This window comes from Cornus florida, unplaced genomic scaffold, assembly GCF_030987335.1.
Source record: "Cornus florida cultivar Cherokee Brave unplaced genomic scaffold, ASM3098733v1 CherokeeBrave_3.0.0_Hap2_Chr09, whole genome shotgun sequence".
NCBI classification, from domain to species: Eukaryota; Viridiplantae; Streptophyta; class Magnoliopsida; order Cornales; family Cornaceae; genus Cornus; species Cornus florida.
In genome coordinates, this window is record NW_026775579.1 from 96,545,732 (window position 1) to 96,561,293 (window position 15,562).

A 15,562-nucleotide genomic window follows, 5' to 3' on the forward strand; every position below is an offset into this window, starting at 1 on the left:
TATGGGTGCACATAAAAACAATTAACAAATCATTCTTTCTAGAATGATTTGGAAGGCCCTTCACTTCAAAATGTCACTACAAAACACACGTCGCCTTAAATTACATTATATGGGTGCACAGAAAAACAATCAACAAATCATTCTTTCTATGTTAGAATGATTTGGAAGATCCTTCACTCAAAAATGTCACTACAAAACACAACTTAACAAATCTTTGTTCTAACTTTTAAAGATAAAACGGAAATAATCTCCTCTCTTTGAGGTGAATATGTTTCCTGTTTCGTCAGTTACTCCTATCTTATGCCAAAACTTCAATAAACTTGCATATTACCATATCTTTATTTTCTTATTGTTTTGGTCTATTTTAAATTTGTCTTTGTTTTGTTAATATGTAAGTCTTTGGGCTTTGTTTTGGGCTGCTCATTTTGGGCTTGCTGAGTCAATCCTATTTTAATATTTAAGCCTTTAACTCATTTTAAATACAGTATCAATTAACTTTGAGGGTATTATGCAAAATATTTATGACACAGAGTGACAGAGATATTGCATTTAATCATATTTTATTATATACTTATAATACCACGTAGTATTAAATTTCTCATAGGAGAGGAAATAATGAAGAAACATTAACAAATTCCAGGCGAACGAAAGAGAAAGAAGAAACGGTCTCTGTTAATGGCGACAGAGCTCGTCAACCGATCTCTGAAAATCAGAGATCTCATCATTATTTCCACCACAACCACCACCACCACCACCATTTGTCAGGTCATTCTCTCCCCTCTCTCTTTTGCTCTCTGTCTGTCGATATAAACACATTCATATACATATAATCTTCATATCATTGTTACATCTGATTTGAGTTCAGATCATTATTAGACCATGGTTCGTTTATTGATTCATTCCTTTCGATTTTCAGTACTGTCTGGGTTTCAATTGGAATTTTTTTTTTTTTTTGGGTTCGTAATTAGATCTGTTTTATCATTCAGCAAAAATTGGAACTCAATCAGGACGTTTTTTTTTCTTTATTTTTATATTAGAGAGATAAACGACAGTTTATATAGAGATATTGAAATAAGAGAGAACTTTTAGATGGAGAGAGATGAATTTATCTATGACTTTCTGACGTAGTTCTCAAATTATTGAATTTATGTGCAATTATCCACTTTTTAAGATTAAGTATTTAACTTGTAATTAAAATTTGAAGTTTCAAATTTTTTTTTTTCTTTTCACTTTTTCATAATGTTGGATTTTTTATGATTTAATTTTGTGATCAAACGCTTGTATTTGCACTACATTTAGTAAATTTCTGAATTGGTTGATTGTCGATGACAGTAGAGGTTGAGGAGTTGAAAACTGGAAAGAGATAGAAAGGGAGGGACTGGTGATGTCTTTTGACGGCGACGACAAGCAATGGATTTGTGGAAAGGCTGGCACAGTGAATCTACAGCTAGTCAGTTCTATTGTTCGGGACATCGGGGAGCCTTGTCTTCATCAATCACCTATAAAGGTTGTTATAGCTGTAAGATCCCGATTGAAATCTTATAGCTATACGATCCCTGATGAACTCATTTATTTCCCCTGCAATGGATCAGTAATAGTTGTTATAACTTATAGCTCTACATTGGCTGTTATATATTGGTAGTGACTAGTATTTGTATCGCACAAAGCAATTATGCAACGACTAGTTTACTAAGTTCTAAAGAAAGACCATTTCTTTATGAGATTATGGCAATACTTGACAGAAAATAATAATAATAATAATAATAAATAAATAAATCATGAAATGCAGGCAATTTTACCTTTTGAAGTTTTTGTTGTCATCTCATGCACGTTGCATATACATGCCACATTAATATATGATTACTGGAAATTGATCTAAACAATGGCATCATTACTGTTTGTTCTGTTATGAAGAGACCCCACTTGGGCACCTTGTATCTTTATCGAACATTGAATTGTCTCAGCGTCTCTATGTTTAGCTATTTATATCTCGAAAGTTCAGTCTATACCCGATACTGTAAAAAATTGAACTCTAGTTAGAGGCTTTATCTATGTCTTTTGGGAAGGTGGGGGGCCTATGTTGATTTGTGGGATTTAATTATGAAGTTTTCATCTATCCTTTACTATTATTTTGTAGATCTATTTACTTGTTTATTTGATCAGAGGTGGAGAGGTGAAGATGACTGTTTAATATGAAGGGTGGTAGGATTTGGGGCATGCATAGAATTACTACAATCAAAGCACAGGCCAGATAAACAGGGGCATTGGGTAGAAAGTAGAGGGGGGTTGATGAGGGGAACATGTAAATCGCTGCTGCTAACTGCTTAGATGATTTTTGAGTTTGTGAAAAATTGCCACACATCTGAACTATTGCCCCCTTCAGGCTGAATGAGATATAGATTTTGCTGTGTTCTTATGGAAGGAACATGGGGAAGGATTTTCGGGAATTCTGGAAAGCGCTTTATTTTCGTCAGTATTGGTAGATTAACTTTTGAGTAATTCTCAAAAGGGCTATGTATGTACTTCTCTAAATTGGTTTCTAGTAATTTGATTGCGATGTACAGATGTCATTTTGTATTTCCATTTTGCACAGTTGCACTAAATTTTTTTTTTAGTAATTAGAATACTAAATAATTTTTACCTTATCATTGAAAACGTAGTGATTTATTGCTACTGTTTTTGATAACGCAGATAAGCAAAATGCTTAAGCCAGACAAGTGGCAGTCGACCTTTGATAGCGACGGGAAGGTCTTTAGTTTTCAGAAAGCGCTGAAATTGATTGTTCTAGGGGTAAGTTGCTTCATTGCTGTCATATTTCTTAAACTCCATATGTAGGTAGTTTCTTGCGGGTGTAATTGCATTTTATTGATGGCTCTTTTTTTTTTTTGGTGGGGTGAGTCTGCAATTTTTTTAAGGTGCACATTTTCCATTTATTTAGCTTATATAAGTTTCCACAGTAAGGAAGCATGATGCCAATTTTGTTGGAGCATCAGACTTCCTAAATTGCAAAGGTGGCCTCCTTGCATAATTTGCAGTCACAATAAAACCCAAACCCTTTTCTGTGCTAGAAGTAATTTGGGAACAATCTCTTTGAACATCACATTGAATTTTATGTTTTAAGTTTGTCAAGGGATTTTGATGGCCCTAAAAGCTTTGTTGTTAGACCTGTGCTTCACTGCTTGAAAAGATTTTTTTTTTGATAAATCACTGCTTGAAAAGATTTAAATGACCAATGAGAGTTTTTTAAACTAAAATGCTGATCTGGATTTTACACTGACATACAATTAACAAATTACTAAAGTGATTGGAACAAGTACCCATAATTAAAGTGATCAACAATGTTCCTTTTTCTAAATGTGACTGTAGTTATAGTTCTCATCCTTTAATTATTGAAGTGATCAACGACTTTGTTTTGCTATTTATTGGTACATATTTCTTGACTGAACCATGTTTTGCCTTTTTTTATAATTTTATGTACTGTCTTTGCATAAACAAAAGGGCAGTCTAGTGCTTGGGATTCCTGCCACTGCGGGATCTGGGGAGAGTAAGATGCACACAACCCTACCTCCGCATGTGGAGAGGCTAGGCTATTCCCTGTTTCAAACTTGTGAACTCCAGGTCGTGATGGAGCAACCTTATTGTTGCATCAGGGCACACATTAAATGACCAATGTTAGAATATTACTGCTATTAATGTTATAATATGTTCTAGACTTCTATTATATCTTAAAATGCATAGACAAATACTCATGTGGGATTAAGGCAAGGATGATGATGATGGTATAGACAAATACTCGTTATATTCTTATTTCATGTTATCTATGTCAGATTATGTTTTATTGTTTATACATTTCAATAGATGGAATAATCAAGAATCAAAAGGCTTATCCTCTTTTGCCTTGAGGCTTATGGCTTGCCTTGATGGGAGCTAAATGCCTTGCCCAGTGCTTTTATTTTTGTAAAATGCAACTCCTAATATTTTTTTTTTTTTTGAGTTCCTGTTGAAGCAACCGTGGATTTACATTTACTGGGAAAAAAAAAAAAAAAACTGTGGATTTACATATGCATTTATGTACCAATCGTATTTGAAGGACTTGAATTTTGTTAAATTTGTGTACATGCATCCACAGGTTTTGCAGAAATCAACCAATTGATTAAGTGCTGTCTATGCAAATGTGCGTCTTTTCATCACATATTGTAACATAGGGAGTTTAGAGCTGATATCTGTTATAGCTATCTTCTGGGTGTTATTATATGGTAACAGTGTAAATGTTTTGTTTGTGTAGATTATATTTCTGATCTAGGTGGTTCACGGTTGTTCTTATAACATGTTTGGGTGCTGATAGTTCTGTTTCATAATTCTTAGTTTCTTATACATAGTTCTATTTATCTTTCGGTTAAACTTCCTAACTAATTTATCTATTTATAGTTCGTCGATTGGAATGTCTGTGAGTGGGTGTTCCTTCTTAAAAGAGGCTTAATAATTTTTTTTGACTTATTTATAACTAGAATGCACTTAATTATTGTATGGTAGGGAGTGGATCCATCTATAAGGCCTGAAGTTTGGGAATTTCTTCTGGGTTGTTATGCTTTGAGCAGCACTGCAGAGTACCGAAGGCAATTGAGGACCGCCCGGAGGTATAGGCCCCTTCAACGTCTACTATATTTCTATGTGGATATATTATCTTCCAACTCTAATTTTTCAACTGTTCTACTTGTCAATTTGCCATTTTCTTTCTTTCTGTCATCTGAATCTGTTCATGTCTAATGGTACTCCATGTCTTATTCATGTATATAAGGGCTTTAGAAATGGGAGAGAGTGGTGTTGTATAGAGTTTTGTGTTGCTAAAAGTCAGTTAAATTAAGGGCATGTTGTTCTTACTTATCAAAAAAAAAAGAAAAAGAAAAAAGAAGGGCATATTGTGTATTAAATCTGTGATTCACTCCTGGTTTTATTTTAAAAAGTTCCATTTGTGGGAGTTTTGACATCAAAGACCATCATTTTTTGTCCCAAGAGATTAATGATTTTATTGCTATCAAATTTTTATGTTCCTCTGTATACGGATTATATGTGATGGTGCAGTTATAGAGATGTTTTTTATTTTTTTGTCGCTTGCCATGCATTACACTACAGCAAACATGTTAGTGGGTATAAGATTCTTAAGGGACTAACTTGAAGGACTTGCTGGAAAATTGTTCTTAATTTAGGAAATGCACAACAAGCAATGCCAAATGATGGATTGTAATTACTTAAGAGCCTATGAAACCTTTATTGCAGAGAACGTTACAGGGATCTTATCAAGCAATGTCAAATGATGCATTCAAGCATAGGAACTGGTTCCCTTGCCTATGTTGTGGGGTCCAAAGTTATGGATATGAGGACAATGTCCAGAGATGATGGGGGAAGGGAAGCTGTAGTCGAAAGAAGACAAGCGTCTGATGATAATACTAACAATTTAGTAAATAACTGTAATTTGGATAAAAATTGTACAGATATGTCATACACATGCCAAAGGGAAAGCTCTAGTGATTCAGATGACCTTAACAGCTTGAGGAGAAGTGCAGATAGTGCAGCATATGATTCTTCTTGTTTTCTACCTGCTTCTGGTCCATACAACTGCAGTTCCCCAAAACGTGGGAGTGAAGAGCGTGGATCACAATATGTAACTGAAAATTATTTTGATTTTCCTCCATTACCTGTTACAGATTTGTTTGAGAAGTGTGGCGATGATGGGAAGGAATGTGAGTTGCATGATAATAGACATTCTACACGACGTAAATTGAGATTCGAAGATGAGCGTATGCACAGTTTTCAAATCAATAACAATATAGATTTAGTTGTGGAATCAAATGGTTCACCATCTAATAATGCCTCACATCCTATGAACTCTGAAATTGAATTGGTTCATCCTGATGTGCATGAACCAGTATCTTCATCCAACAATCAGGAATACAAAACAGATATAGTGAACAGATTAAGAATATCAGATGTACCGGAAACACCAGTAATAAAAGCAACCACGTCTCAAGGAGGGGCCACTAGTGAGGACAGAGTATCTGAGTGGCTTTGGACACTGCACCGGATAGGTAAATAATTATGTATTTGTCAATTCTTTTAAAAAGCAGTGATTTTCCGTTTATGCTTTTTCTCAATATCCTTATATTCTTTTCGTCTGACAGAACCTGTTTATTTCAGTTGTTGATGTGGTTAGAACAGATAGTCATCTTGAATTCTATGAAGATACAAAAAACTTAGCTCGAATGTCAGATATTCTTGCTGTTTATGCTTGGGTTGATCCTGCGACAGGATACTGCCAAGGTTGTGGATTTGTCTTTGTTTGAACATTTTTCCTGTTATTTTTCTCATTCACTCTGAATGATTTTGTAATATCAGCTTTAGTCATCACTGCTGCATATTGTAACTGGAAGTTTGTTATTAGGTATGAGCGATTTGCTGTCTCCCTTTGTTGTTCTCTTTGAGGATAATGCTGATGCATTTTGGTGCTTCGAAATGCTTCTGAGGAGAATGGTATTTTCAGACTTGGGAGATTCCTTTAGCTGAATAACTTTATATTCTTTCTCTTACATATACTATACAAACTCTCCAGCGTGAGAATTTTCAAATGGAAGGACCAACTGGCGTGATGAAGCAGTTGCAAGCACTGTGGCATATCCTAGAACTCACAGATAGGGAAATGTTTGCTCACCTGTCACATATAGGTGCTGAGAGCCTTCATTTTGCCTTCCGGATGCTGTTGGTACTCTTCCGTCGGGAGTTGTCTTTCAACGAAGCTCTCTGTATGTGGGAGGTTTGTGCTTGTAGTTATTCTTCCTGACTAGATTTAGTTTGTTGTGATACAAATTTGGTGTATCAGTCATGGCATGATATATCTAGTAAATGATTAATGAAAAATGTGCTCTGGACTCTCAGTTGAGCCTCAAGCACTTGGTAGATTGACAATAAAGGTGGGGAGGGGGAACTTTGGTAAAAACACAAAGGAATAAGAACTACACTTATAAAGTGGAGGTCTTGAGTTTGATTCCCAATTTCCCACCCTTGAGGCTAGTCTTACAGGGTTTTTCTTACGGATTAAAATAGGCATGTTGCATTGGGGCTGCCACCTCTTGAAGGAGATTAATCCCACCCCCACCCCCCCCAACAACAACAATAATCCCCACACAAAATAATAATAAAAAAGAATAAGCAAAATCCCTTATGTAATTGTGTAGATAGTTGTCATATTTATATGCTATAATGAACTTGAACATGTCCTTTGCTGTGCACCTAAAATATATCCTTTGACAGTGTAGTGGGCAGGCATATGTATTGAATTATTATTTACACAAGTTCCCATGTAGGGGGTAGGGAGGAGACGTGTTGATTTAGCTAATCAGTTGTGAGCTGGGTAGAATTCACTTGCCTTCATCATCTTCACTTTGATGTAATTGATCTTGGTTTGAGTTGATTGAGGTCCAAGGAACATTGATTGCCTAAATTGTAGTTGATAACAATTGATTGCCCGTGTACTTAATAACAATAGTTTATGCGGAAAAGTATCAAATTGCAAAGTTAAGTAGTATCTAGATGTTCTAATCCTACTAACTCCTGAAATATTTGATTTGGATATTACTTTTCATCGCGTAAAAAATTGATCCTGATTTTACTCAATATTGACGTATTAATTTCAATTATTGAATATCTTGTTATTTTTCTTTTCTTTCACTCTCTCGGCAGATGATGTGGGCCGCTGATTTTGATGAATCTGTGGCCTCTGATTTGGAGGAGATTTGCCCGGAACCATTGGTTGTACAGCTTCCCAGAGAATCTGGTTCAGTATCAGGAATGGAGATGGGAGAAGAGGTCATTGAGAATAATCACAGTAGTTCAAAGGGTGCTATACAATCAAAACGTGGAAATGTAGAACAATCCAGTTCTGACAACAATGGAATGAAATCAGCATCAACCCATACCCATCCCTTTTGTGGCTTGACAAGGAATTTCTGGTCAAAAAATGATCACATGCAGATCTGCACTGTAGTTTCATCAACAAGGAATGGTGATGATGAATTACCTGTGTTTTGTGTAGCGGCGATTCTTATCATCAACCGTCAAAAAATCATTAGAGAAACCCATTCGATCGATGATCTGATAAAGGCAGGTGTATTATACTGAGTTTTGAGCTTTTCACATAAACTGTCACAGTGGTTCATATAAATGTATAGTAATTTTTGTCCTCATTCTTGGCTGATAATCATTTGCTAATTTGTGCTTTTGCGTAGTTTAGAACATTGATAGTCCAGGGTCCAAAAAGTTGATTTGAAAGTTTTAATATGATTCATTCTAATTGTTTGTTACGAGAATTTTGGACAGTAGTTTGTTTAACAAAAATGCATCTGGCATGATCATAACTCATGCTTCATGGATTTTCTTGTTTACTGATCAGTTTATTCAGTAGAACATAGACTGCATGCCATGTCTCATAGTTAGATGTAACAAGGTTAGGATAAAATTTTCACATTTAACTATATAATGGTTACAGGGTTAGGATAAAATTTCTGTGCAAATTTTGGCCTATCACTTCCAGTTAAGTGGTTATTTAGATGAATATTTATCCATAAACTACTTGGTCTGAAAGCATTCTACTTAAATGCATTCGTTTGTCTAGAGTTCTTGATCAAGAACTATTATATTGGAAATCAAGATTGAGGAGTTTTTTCATTTTGATGAAAGATTTGCTCATGAACTTTTCTGGACATCATTTTTTAATGCATTCTTTTTTGCTATAGCTCATTATTAAGGTTATGTTTCTTGTATTTTTTTGGCATTAAAGTCTATGCAAAAATCACGTGCTTTGACTTGACTGAAACCAACATGGAGTTAGGCTGTACCAGGTTTATAGATGCACATAGTTACAAGTACCCAGAGGCAGCACTTTTTGCCATTATTTTTGTGTGCCACTGTGTGTCCAAGCTTTGTTCATCGGCATGGTTTTTTTTTTTTTTTTTTTTTTACATTTTCTGTTTTCTTCATGAGATAAACCTTTAATGTTTCAGCGCTTTAATGCTCTTCTGATTTTAGAGTTTTATATTTATCTAATTTTTTCTGTTGGTAAAGCTCATGTGACAATTTTCATGGCTTCAATATGCATTTATGCTCTCTCTTTTTCTCTCCCTTAAAACAGGAATGAATTTTTATGTGTTCAAATTTTTGTGGGGTGTGGTTCCTTTTGTGAATAGTTCTGAGTAGTCATTAATGTTCATTATGTTTGCAGATATTTAATGATAGAATGCTCAAGATCAAGGTTAAGAGATGCATACGCAATGCCATTAAACTTCGGAAGAAGTACTTCTACAAGGTCTGGAACATTTTATTGCTTTACCTTTCATTTCTTAACCTGCTTTTGTTGTAATTTCAGTACCTTTGCTTTGTCTTCTTGCATGATGTTTCTTACATTTTCACTGAAAACAGTAATAGTTTATACCCTTTCTGAAAATCCTGTCTGTTGGAACCAGCTGATCAAGAGCAGGAGCCCAGCAGCTCAGAACGGTGTCTAGGGTTGTTCTGTTTACCATATATACCTAAAGCTCAGGAATGGCACTTTGAGTTGAGGCAATAATCTGAGTTTCAAGATAGAGTATGGCGTTACAAAATTTGATATTAAATCTTCTATGTAAGAGGAGTTTACAGCAGACTGCTGCTGCCGTTTGTACCTCAAAATATCCTCCACTACTAAGGCAAGGTAATTTTTGCCTAGTTCTTCTTTCCTTTAAAATCACAACGAGATAACCTGACACAAGTGTTTGGTCTACATTTAGCAAATTTGACATTGGGCTGACATGGAATTAATTCTATCTCCTTTTTTTTTTTTTTTTTTTTTTTTTTTTTTTTTTTTTTTTTTTTTGTGTTTGGTAAGTTACAGAATTGGCTCTCCCTGTTATATGGTTTATACTGAAATAACTAATACATATATTCTGGTTTGAATTCCATGTAAAATTATGTTAAGTAACATGGATCAAGCTCAAGTAAAGAAGCGTTGATTTTTCTGTCTAAGCTGGTGTTGCCAGACTGGTTTTGTATTTGGCTAGATCTCACAATGCCTAACACATAGCAATGGCATAACTATTATCAATGCCTTATAGGTTTTAATTGCATCTAGACTTAAAGCAGCATTCTAAACTAAATTTCTGCATTTATGAGACAGTTCCCTACCATGGGTTTAGGCATTGGTGTTAGCCAATCTTACGGAACATGGGATTTTGATCAGTGTAGGATGAGTCTGGTTCTCCGCCATCATTTTGGCTGCTGGGTCAACTGTGAGCTTTGTGATATAAATTTTATATCAATATTATCAAAGTTGACAAAAATAAAAAAATAACTTTTTATTAGCATATGTTAAACTTCATTATTATTATATTCTGAATAAATTTAAATAAAAGGAAATAGTCTGACTAAATTTATGATATTCTGGTAATTTTATGAGCAGACTCACATACAGCTGTGTTCTCTCTAAATTCTGGGGAGTTTTTGTGTGCAACCTGACATTGAGATACTCAAACCAGTTATCTATCCTCCATGAAAAGTTAAAGAAAGGAATATGGTTCTTATTTTAAAATCCTTTTATCAGATCGTCTTTAGAATCTGTTCCAACTTCCAGTTGTTTGCCCTAGTTTGAACAGGTCGCACTCCTGCCCATGACAAATTTGTAAAGCATTTGTGGTATTAATATTTAAATGCTGACTCAGTATTTCTTATGAATAATTCTTCTCAAAGTAGAAAGTATTTTTTTAAGAACCCGTTTTAATATATGCAAAAGGAATAGTCTTTTGTTGTTTCTCTTGAATAAAAATAGAATATGTACTTATCAAAAGGGAAAAAGTTCAAATTAAAAAAAGAAAGAAGAATCTTGGTGTGCCTAGGGGGCTTAAGCATGGAAACCACGGTTGCACATCCTTCAATTTGCATCTCTTTGGACCTGTGGATTCAACTAAGGTTTACTTGTTCTTATATGAATTGCAGCTAGACTTTATCATCATATTATTTTTGGCTTAAAATTGTACGCAAAGAATATCTCCTTGTGAAGAAAAAGTTAAGAATAGTTAATATGCTTTATCAGCAATTGCACTTGATTTTTGTATAACCCTTTAAACATACTGCTGCATGTACTTGGGGGGTACTCGGACATTCCACAGAATTGACTTCATTTAACTGGGTTTCCTGTGGATTTTACACTTGCATTTTCTGTAGGATTTAGATTAGGACACTGCTTACCTATGAAACTCTGCGATTGGTTTTAAAATTCCATAAACATGACAGGATTCACATTTATTTGGTATCATACTTTTGGTATATAGTAATTGAATTTTGAAGGACCTCATAAATTATGCAATTGTTTGCATTGTTCTTTCTTCCTTTCATTCACTCACTCATTCGTTGTTCCTTCTTTCCTAATTCTTCTTCTTTGTCTTTGTTTTTCTTAAATGCCAGTGAAAGAAGTGAAAAGTGGAACGTTTGCTTTGCTTCACTCAGCTCTGATCATGGATGCTTCTTGCAGGTTAGCGGAACACGAAATTTCTCTATCAAGTTATATATTTGGAGAGTTAATCATGTATCAACAATTTTGATTGCTTATGTGCAAAGTGATTCTTCAGAAGAAAAAAAGCAAAAAAAAAAAATCAGAGTCAATGGATAGAAGGTTTTTGGTTTGAACTTCTGATAACAAAAGTCATAGTATAAGAACTTGTTTATAGTCTTATTTTTAGAGAAATATATTTTTCATTCATGCCCTTATTTATAGTTTCATGTTCCTCCCTCTCGAAACAGAAAACACTTACTATCCAAATGAAGATATTGCTCCCCACCTTACCCCAACAAAGCAGTTTTATCCAAATAGCCATTTTGCCTCTTCTCCTTAAAAAAGCTTCATATAGCACATTGAATCCCTTTACTTAATGTTGGGATTATTCTTATTTGTAAAACGGCAGTTCCGGCGTATCTCTCCATTGTTCCCTGTCAAAACTTTAAGACCTCCCATCCGGTTTATTGATAAAGCAAATGCCTTGCGGAAGTCTTCTAAACTGACATTGAATTCCTGGGTTAATTGATTTGTGTCATCTCCATACAGTAGCTGCTGATCAACTCCAAGAACGGATTCATTATTTTGTACCACAGAGTAGTAGCTATTGCTGAACTTGTAGTTGGGGTTTCTTGGGTTAAGAAGGACGAGTGGGTCATGTTGGCCTTGCTTCACTTTGGGTGGGCACTGCTTTCTCATTTCATCTAAGAAGGATTTCTTCATGCTGGGGTCTGGTTTTCCAGTATTGTTGAAATTGTACAGACGGTCTAAGATGTAGCGACAATGTGTTCTGCCCATTGTGTGTGCTCCTGAAGCACACAAAAAATATTTATTTTTCTTTAGAAATGCTATAGGAAATAAGCATTACTACAGAGGGGAAAGGAAAAGGACAAGTATATTAAATAATTTATTTTTGTCAACGATGACTGGCGAACTTAAGTAACCAAAAGGGTGATTCATTTCGGGAAAGTTGGAGGAAGGGAGAAAAGAGAAGGAAAATAGGAGGTGAGGTGTGTATTTTCTTTTTCTCAGTTATTAATAGTTGTCTTTTGAGGTGAGTAAAATTTAAACTGGTGAATTTAGGCAGTACCTAGTTGAATTTTAAAGTTTTTTTTTAGCTTTCAATTGGTTTTGGATTTTGGGTACTTTTAAACACTTACTTGATACGGAGTAAAATTTAGCATAAAGTCAATATTTTGGGGTCCAACTACATGTCAAACTTTTGACCTTCTCACCTCCAACCTGGATGAAAGCTGGAATTCTATTTCAAGTCTCTGATCAGACTACTAAGAGACAGGCTTAACCACTTAGGTTAGCTGAAACCTTTAGACAATGTTATGGCATCTCAAGTCATGGAACGTAAATTTAAGTTGTGATTCTGCTCAAATGTCTCATTTTGGATGAAGATTTGGGATTCAGAGGAATTGGATGCTTACCTAAGAGTGTAGCCATGTCCTGTACATCTAATTTTTTGGAGTTGAAGTATGCCAGTGCTGATTCCCAAGAAATGGAGGATGATGGGAGGTCCACTGCCGCTGAATTTGACTCGAATCCATCTCTTCTTCCTAATAAAACAGGATACGATGGTGCTCCTGCCTGTAAGTTTCATCTGAATGTGTCACTTACTAATGCTAGAAATGCAATATGTTTATCGAAGTGTTCGACTGTAGGGAAAGGAAAGGAAAGGAAAAGGAAAAATGTTTTGCGTTTGATTGACAAGAAAGTAAAGAAAGAAAGGAAAACAAAACCCATTTTGTTTCCAGCTTTCTGTGTTTTGATTGTGATAGTGAATGCTTATTATTAACATAGGAGAGAGGTGGAGGCATTACAAAAAAAAGGGCGTCCCTGGTGGCGAGGTTGAGAATGTCAGCACAGGAGACAACTCCCTTGCACTCCGTCCGATTTTCTAGGACGGTCTTGATTTTGTCAATGACAACAAATCCTCCTAGCCCTGAATTTTGCGGTGCAGTTTTCTCCGAATGTGGCCCGTCAAGGAGGATGGATGCTTCACAACCCTATATCACATAAGTTGAAATTAGCAAGTAAAAATATTAGAGATGCTTATTATATATGATATGATATGGTTATAAGAAATCTAGCTAAAAAGAAAGAAAAGCTCTGAATATATATATATATATATATAGTTGAATTGAGGAGCACAAGGGAGGAGGAAACAACATACATTGGGCATGCAATCTGAGTAGAGTAACCGAAGCAGCTTTGGCGTAATGGTCTGGTCTTTGTCCCAGAGCAATTTCACTTGGTGGCGGACGAATGCCTCTACGCTGCTGCACGTGTTATGTTTCTTGTAATAGTGGCGGACAAGAGGACGGTCCTCCGGCGGTAGGGACACCGCAGCCTGTACACAACGTATACACAAGCAGCTCATTAGCACAAGAAGAGCTAGCAGAGGGTGGAGCAAACACCTTTCTTTCCTCATCTTCAATAAAAACACATAAACCAACCTCCTCTATATGATGCACTAATAAGAGCTTGCTTATATGATGTTGTTGTGTATGGGATTGGGTGGTGAAAGGTACAGCAGTAGTAATTGTGACTACTGCCTTCGGATACACAGCTATTTATAGACTTGGAACATCGCAGCAATCCACGTAGTACTCACCGACAATGCCAAGTTGGAAATTATAAAATTAATATTTTTTTAGTTGGTTTTTTGTTTTAAAAGTTTTTAGTCCGAATGTGACGGCACGTGTGTAGGATTTTTCAGGGTGGTGTTCACATGCACCGAGGCCTTAAACATTCTTGTACGCCATCTAACGCAAAGCGTCCATGACAAGATACGCGTACCCGTCTGATTCTCCATTGCTACGTTTTAGCATCACCACGTCAATCCTTGAAACCTTTGACTTTGAATAGAGTTAGAGACCAACATATTGAAAATCCGGATGTGGTATAAATTCAGTGAGCTTTAGCTCACCGGATCATCACTCAGCATGGAAAGTTGGAAAGTGATTATTTTTGGGGAAGAGTTAGCGTTGCCACCCCGGCGTCATATTTTAGTTACCGGGGAGCCAAGTTTTGATAGATCCATAGTTATGCAATTGTATGTATGTGTATATATATATATACACAATATGGAGATAGGACTCTCTATAGGGGAGCTGAACGAGCCTCTCCTTTTGAGTGAGGTCCATTTGAATGCAATCGCGTCGTTCAACTTCCATGTACTTAATAATTGATAAGTTAATCCGATGAAGGTTAGGAAAAAATAAGAATATTTAATAATACGACAATACATCATTTGTTGGATGAGGCAAGTTCAACAGAGTCCCTATAAACTCTTGCGAAAAAAAAAAAAAAAAAAACCGAATGTGCGGTGATTAGATTAGATGGATTGTTGTTACTCATAAACCAATTTCATGCTATTATCAAATTGATATGTGCCTTTGAATAATTGTTTTGAGATGTAAAACCAATTCACACTAGGTTTTGCATTCCAACAAGAAACACAAAGGTACATTTGCATTTTTGGAGGTGGGCAATAGTGCAGAGCTAGGTTAGGTGTTTGGTGTAAAACTAATCATCAAATAGTATTATAAATTTTCATACTGATATAAATCAAATGAATTGAAGAAAATTGAACAACTTATAGACGAGGAGAAGAAACTATTGTGCAATTTGAATGTGATGAAATCTCTCTTTTACGAATTCAAAATTAGATACACAAAAATTGGAGGCAGAAAATGAAATAGTTTAATCTAAAAAAAAGTATTACTCATACATGAGAGCCATTTTTTCACATTAAATCACTTTATTTTTTATAAAATATATATATATACATACCCGCTTTTTCTTAATATTAGTTTAAGAAAGTTTGACAGGTGGTAGTTTAGGAACTTGATATACATCATACACTTAACATGGTACATGACCATTCGAAATGGGAATAATTAAAATAAAATGATTATAAATGACTTTTGGGTGGCTTGAAACTTCGTTAGATCTTTGTTGATCCAAGACAGTTTTATT

The 15,562-nt window shown here is 35.3% G+C and overlaps 2 protein-coding genes across 4 annotated transcripts; one reads left to right on the forward strand and one right to left on the reverse strand.

The window, feature by feature from the left end:
- The first annotated feature begins 586 nt into the window (after nucleotides 1-586).
- On the forward strand, nucleotides 587-11,785 carry LOC132275451 (uncharacterized). Of its 3 annotated transcripts, none has more exons than XM_059776951.1 (12): nucleotides 587-765; nucleotides 1,333-1,507; nucleotides 2,692-2,790; nucleotides 4,534-4,637; nucleotides 5,278-6,086; nucleotides 6,196-6,318; nucleotides 6,440-6,528; nucleotides 6,608-6,808; nucleotides 7,735-8,154; nucleotides 9,272-9,355; nucleotides 9,513-9,739; nucleotides 11,485-11,785. In XM_059776951.1, the coding sequence occupies exons 2-11, from the start codon at nucleotides 1,385-1,387 to the stop codon at nucleotides 9,552-9,554; spliced, it is 2,094 nt and encodes a 697-aa protein (XP_059632934.1). In that variant the 5' UTR covers nucleotides 587-765; nucleotides 1,333-1,384; the 3' UTR covers nucleotides 9,555-9,739; nucleotides 11,485-11,785. The 3 variants fall into 3 exon arrangements, with proteins under 3 accessions (XP_059632934.1, XP_059632932.1, XP_059632933.1); XM_059776949.1 differs by having other exon boundaries at nucleotides 588-765; nucleotides 1,333-1,519; XM_059776950.1 differs by having other exon boundaries at nucleotides 588-765; nucleotides 1,336-1,519.
- Nucleotides 11,626-14,092, reverse strand: LOC132275452 (probable peroxidase 26). Its single transcript, XM_059776952.1, has 4 exons — nucleotides 13,755-14,092; nucleotides 13,402-13,587; nucleotides 13,009-13,168; nucleotides 11,626-12,381 (listed from the first exon to the last, which is right to left on the reverse strand). The coding sequence occupies exons 1-4, from the start codon at nucleotides 14,010-14,012 to the stop codon at nucleotides 11,942-11,944; spliced, it is 1,044 nt and encodes a 347-aa protein (XP_059632935.1). The 5' UTR covers nucleotides 14,013-14,092; the 3' UTR covers nucleotides 11,626-11,941.
- Nucleotides 14,093-15,562: the final 1,470 nt, after the last annotated feature.

What these genes read in the sequence shown, in the direction of transcription:
- LOC132275451 (XM_059776949.1), top strand. Translation starts at nt 1,385, where the DNA reads ATGTCTTTTGACGGCGACGACAAGCAATGGATTTGTGGAAAGGCTGGC. An exon ending in AAGCTCTCTGTATGTGGGAG is followed by an intron (nt 6,809 to 7,734) that starts GTTTGTGCTTGT and finishes CTCTCTCGGCAG; the next exon opens with ATGATGTGGGCCGCTGATTT. An exon ending in GGAAGAAGTACTTCTACAAG is followed by an intron (nt 9,356 to 9,512) that starts GTCTGGAACATT and finishes TGTTGGAACCAG; the next exon opens with CTGATCAAGAGCAGGAGCCC.
- LOC132275452 (XM_059776952.1), bottom strand. Translation starts at nt 14,012, where the DNA reads ATGAGGAAAGAAAGGTGTTTGCTCCACCCTCTGCTAGCTCTTCTTGTG. An exon ending in ACTCAGATTGCATGCCCAAT is followed by an intron (nt 13,588 to 13,754) that starts GTATGTTGTTTC and finishes TATGTGATATAG; the next exon opens with GGTTGTGAAGCATCCATCCT. An exon ending in GGACATGGCTACACTCTTAG is followed by an intron (nt 12,382 to 13,008) that starts GTAAGCATCCAA and finishes TGTGTGCTTCAG; the next exon opens with GAGCACACACAATGGGCAGA.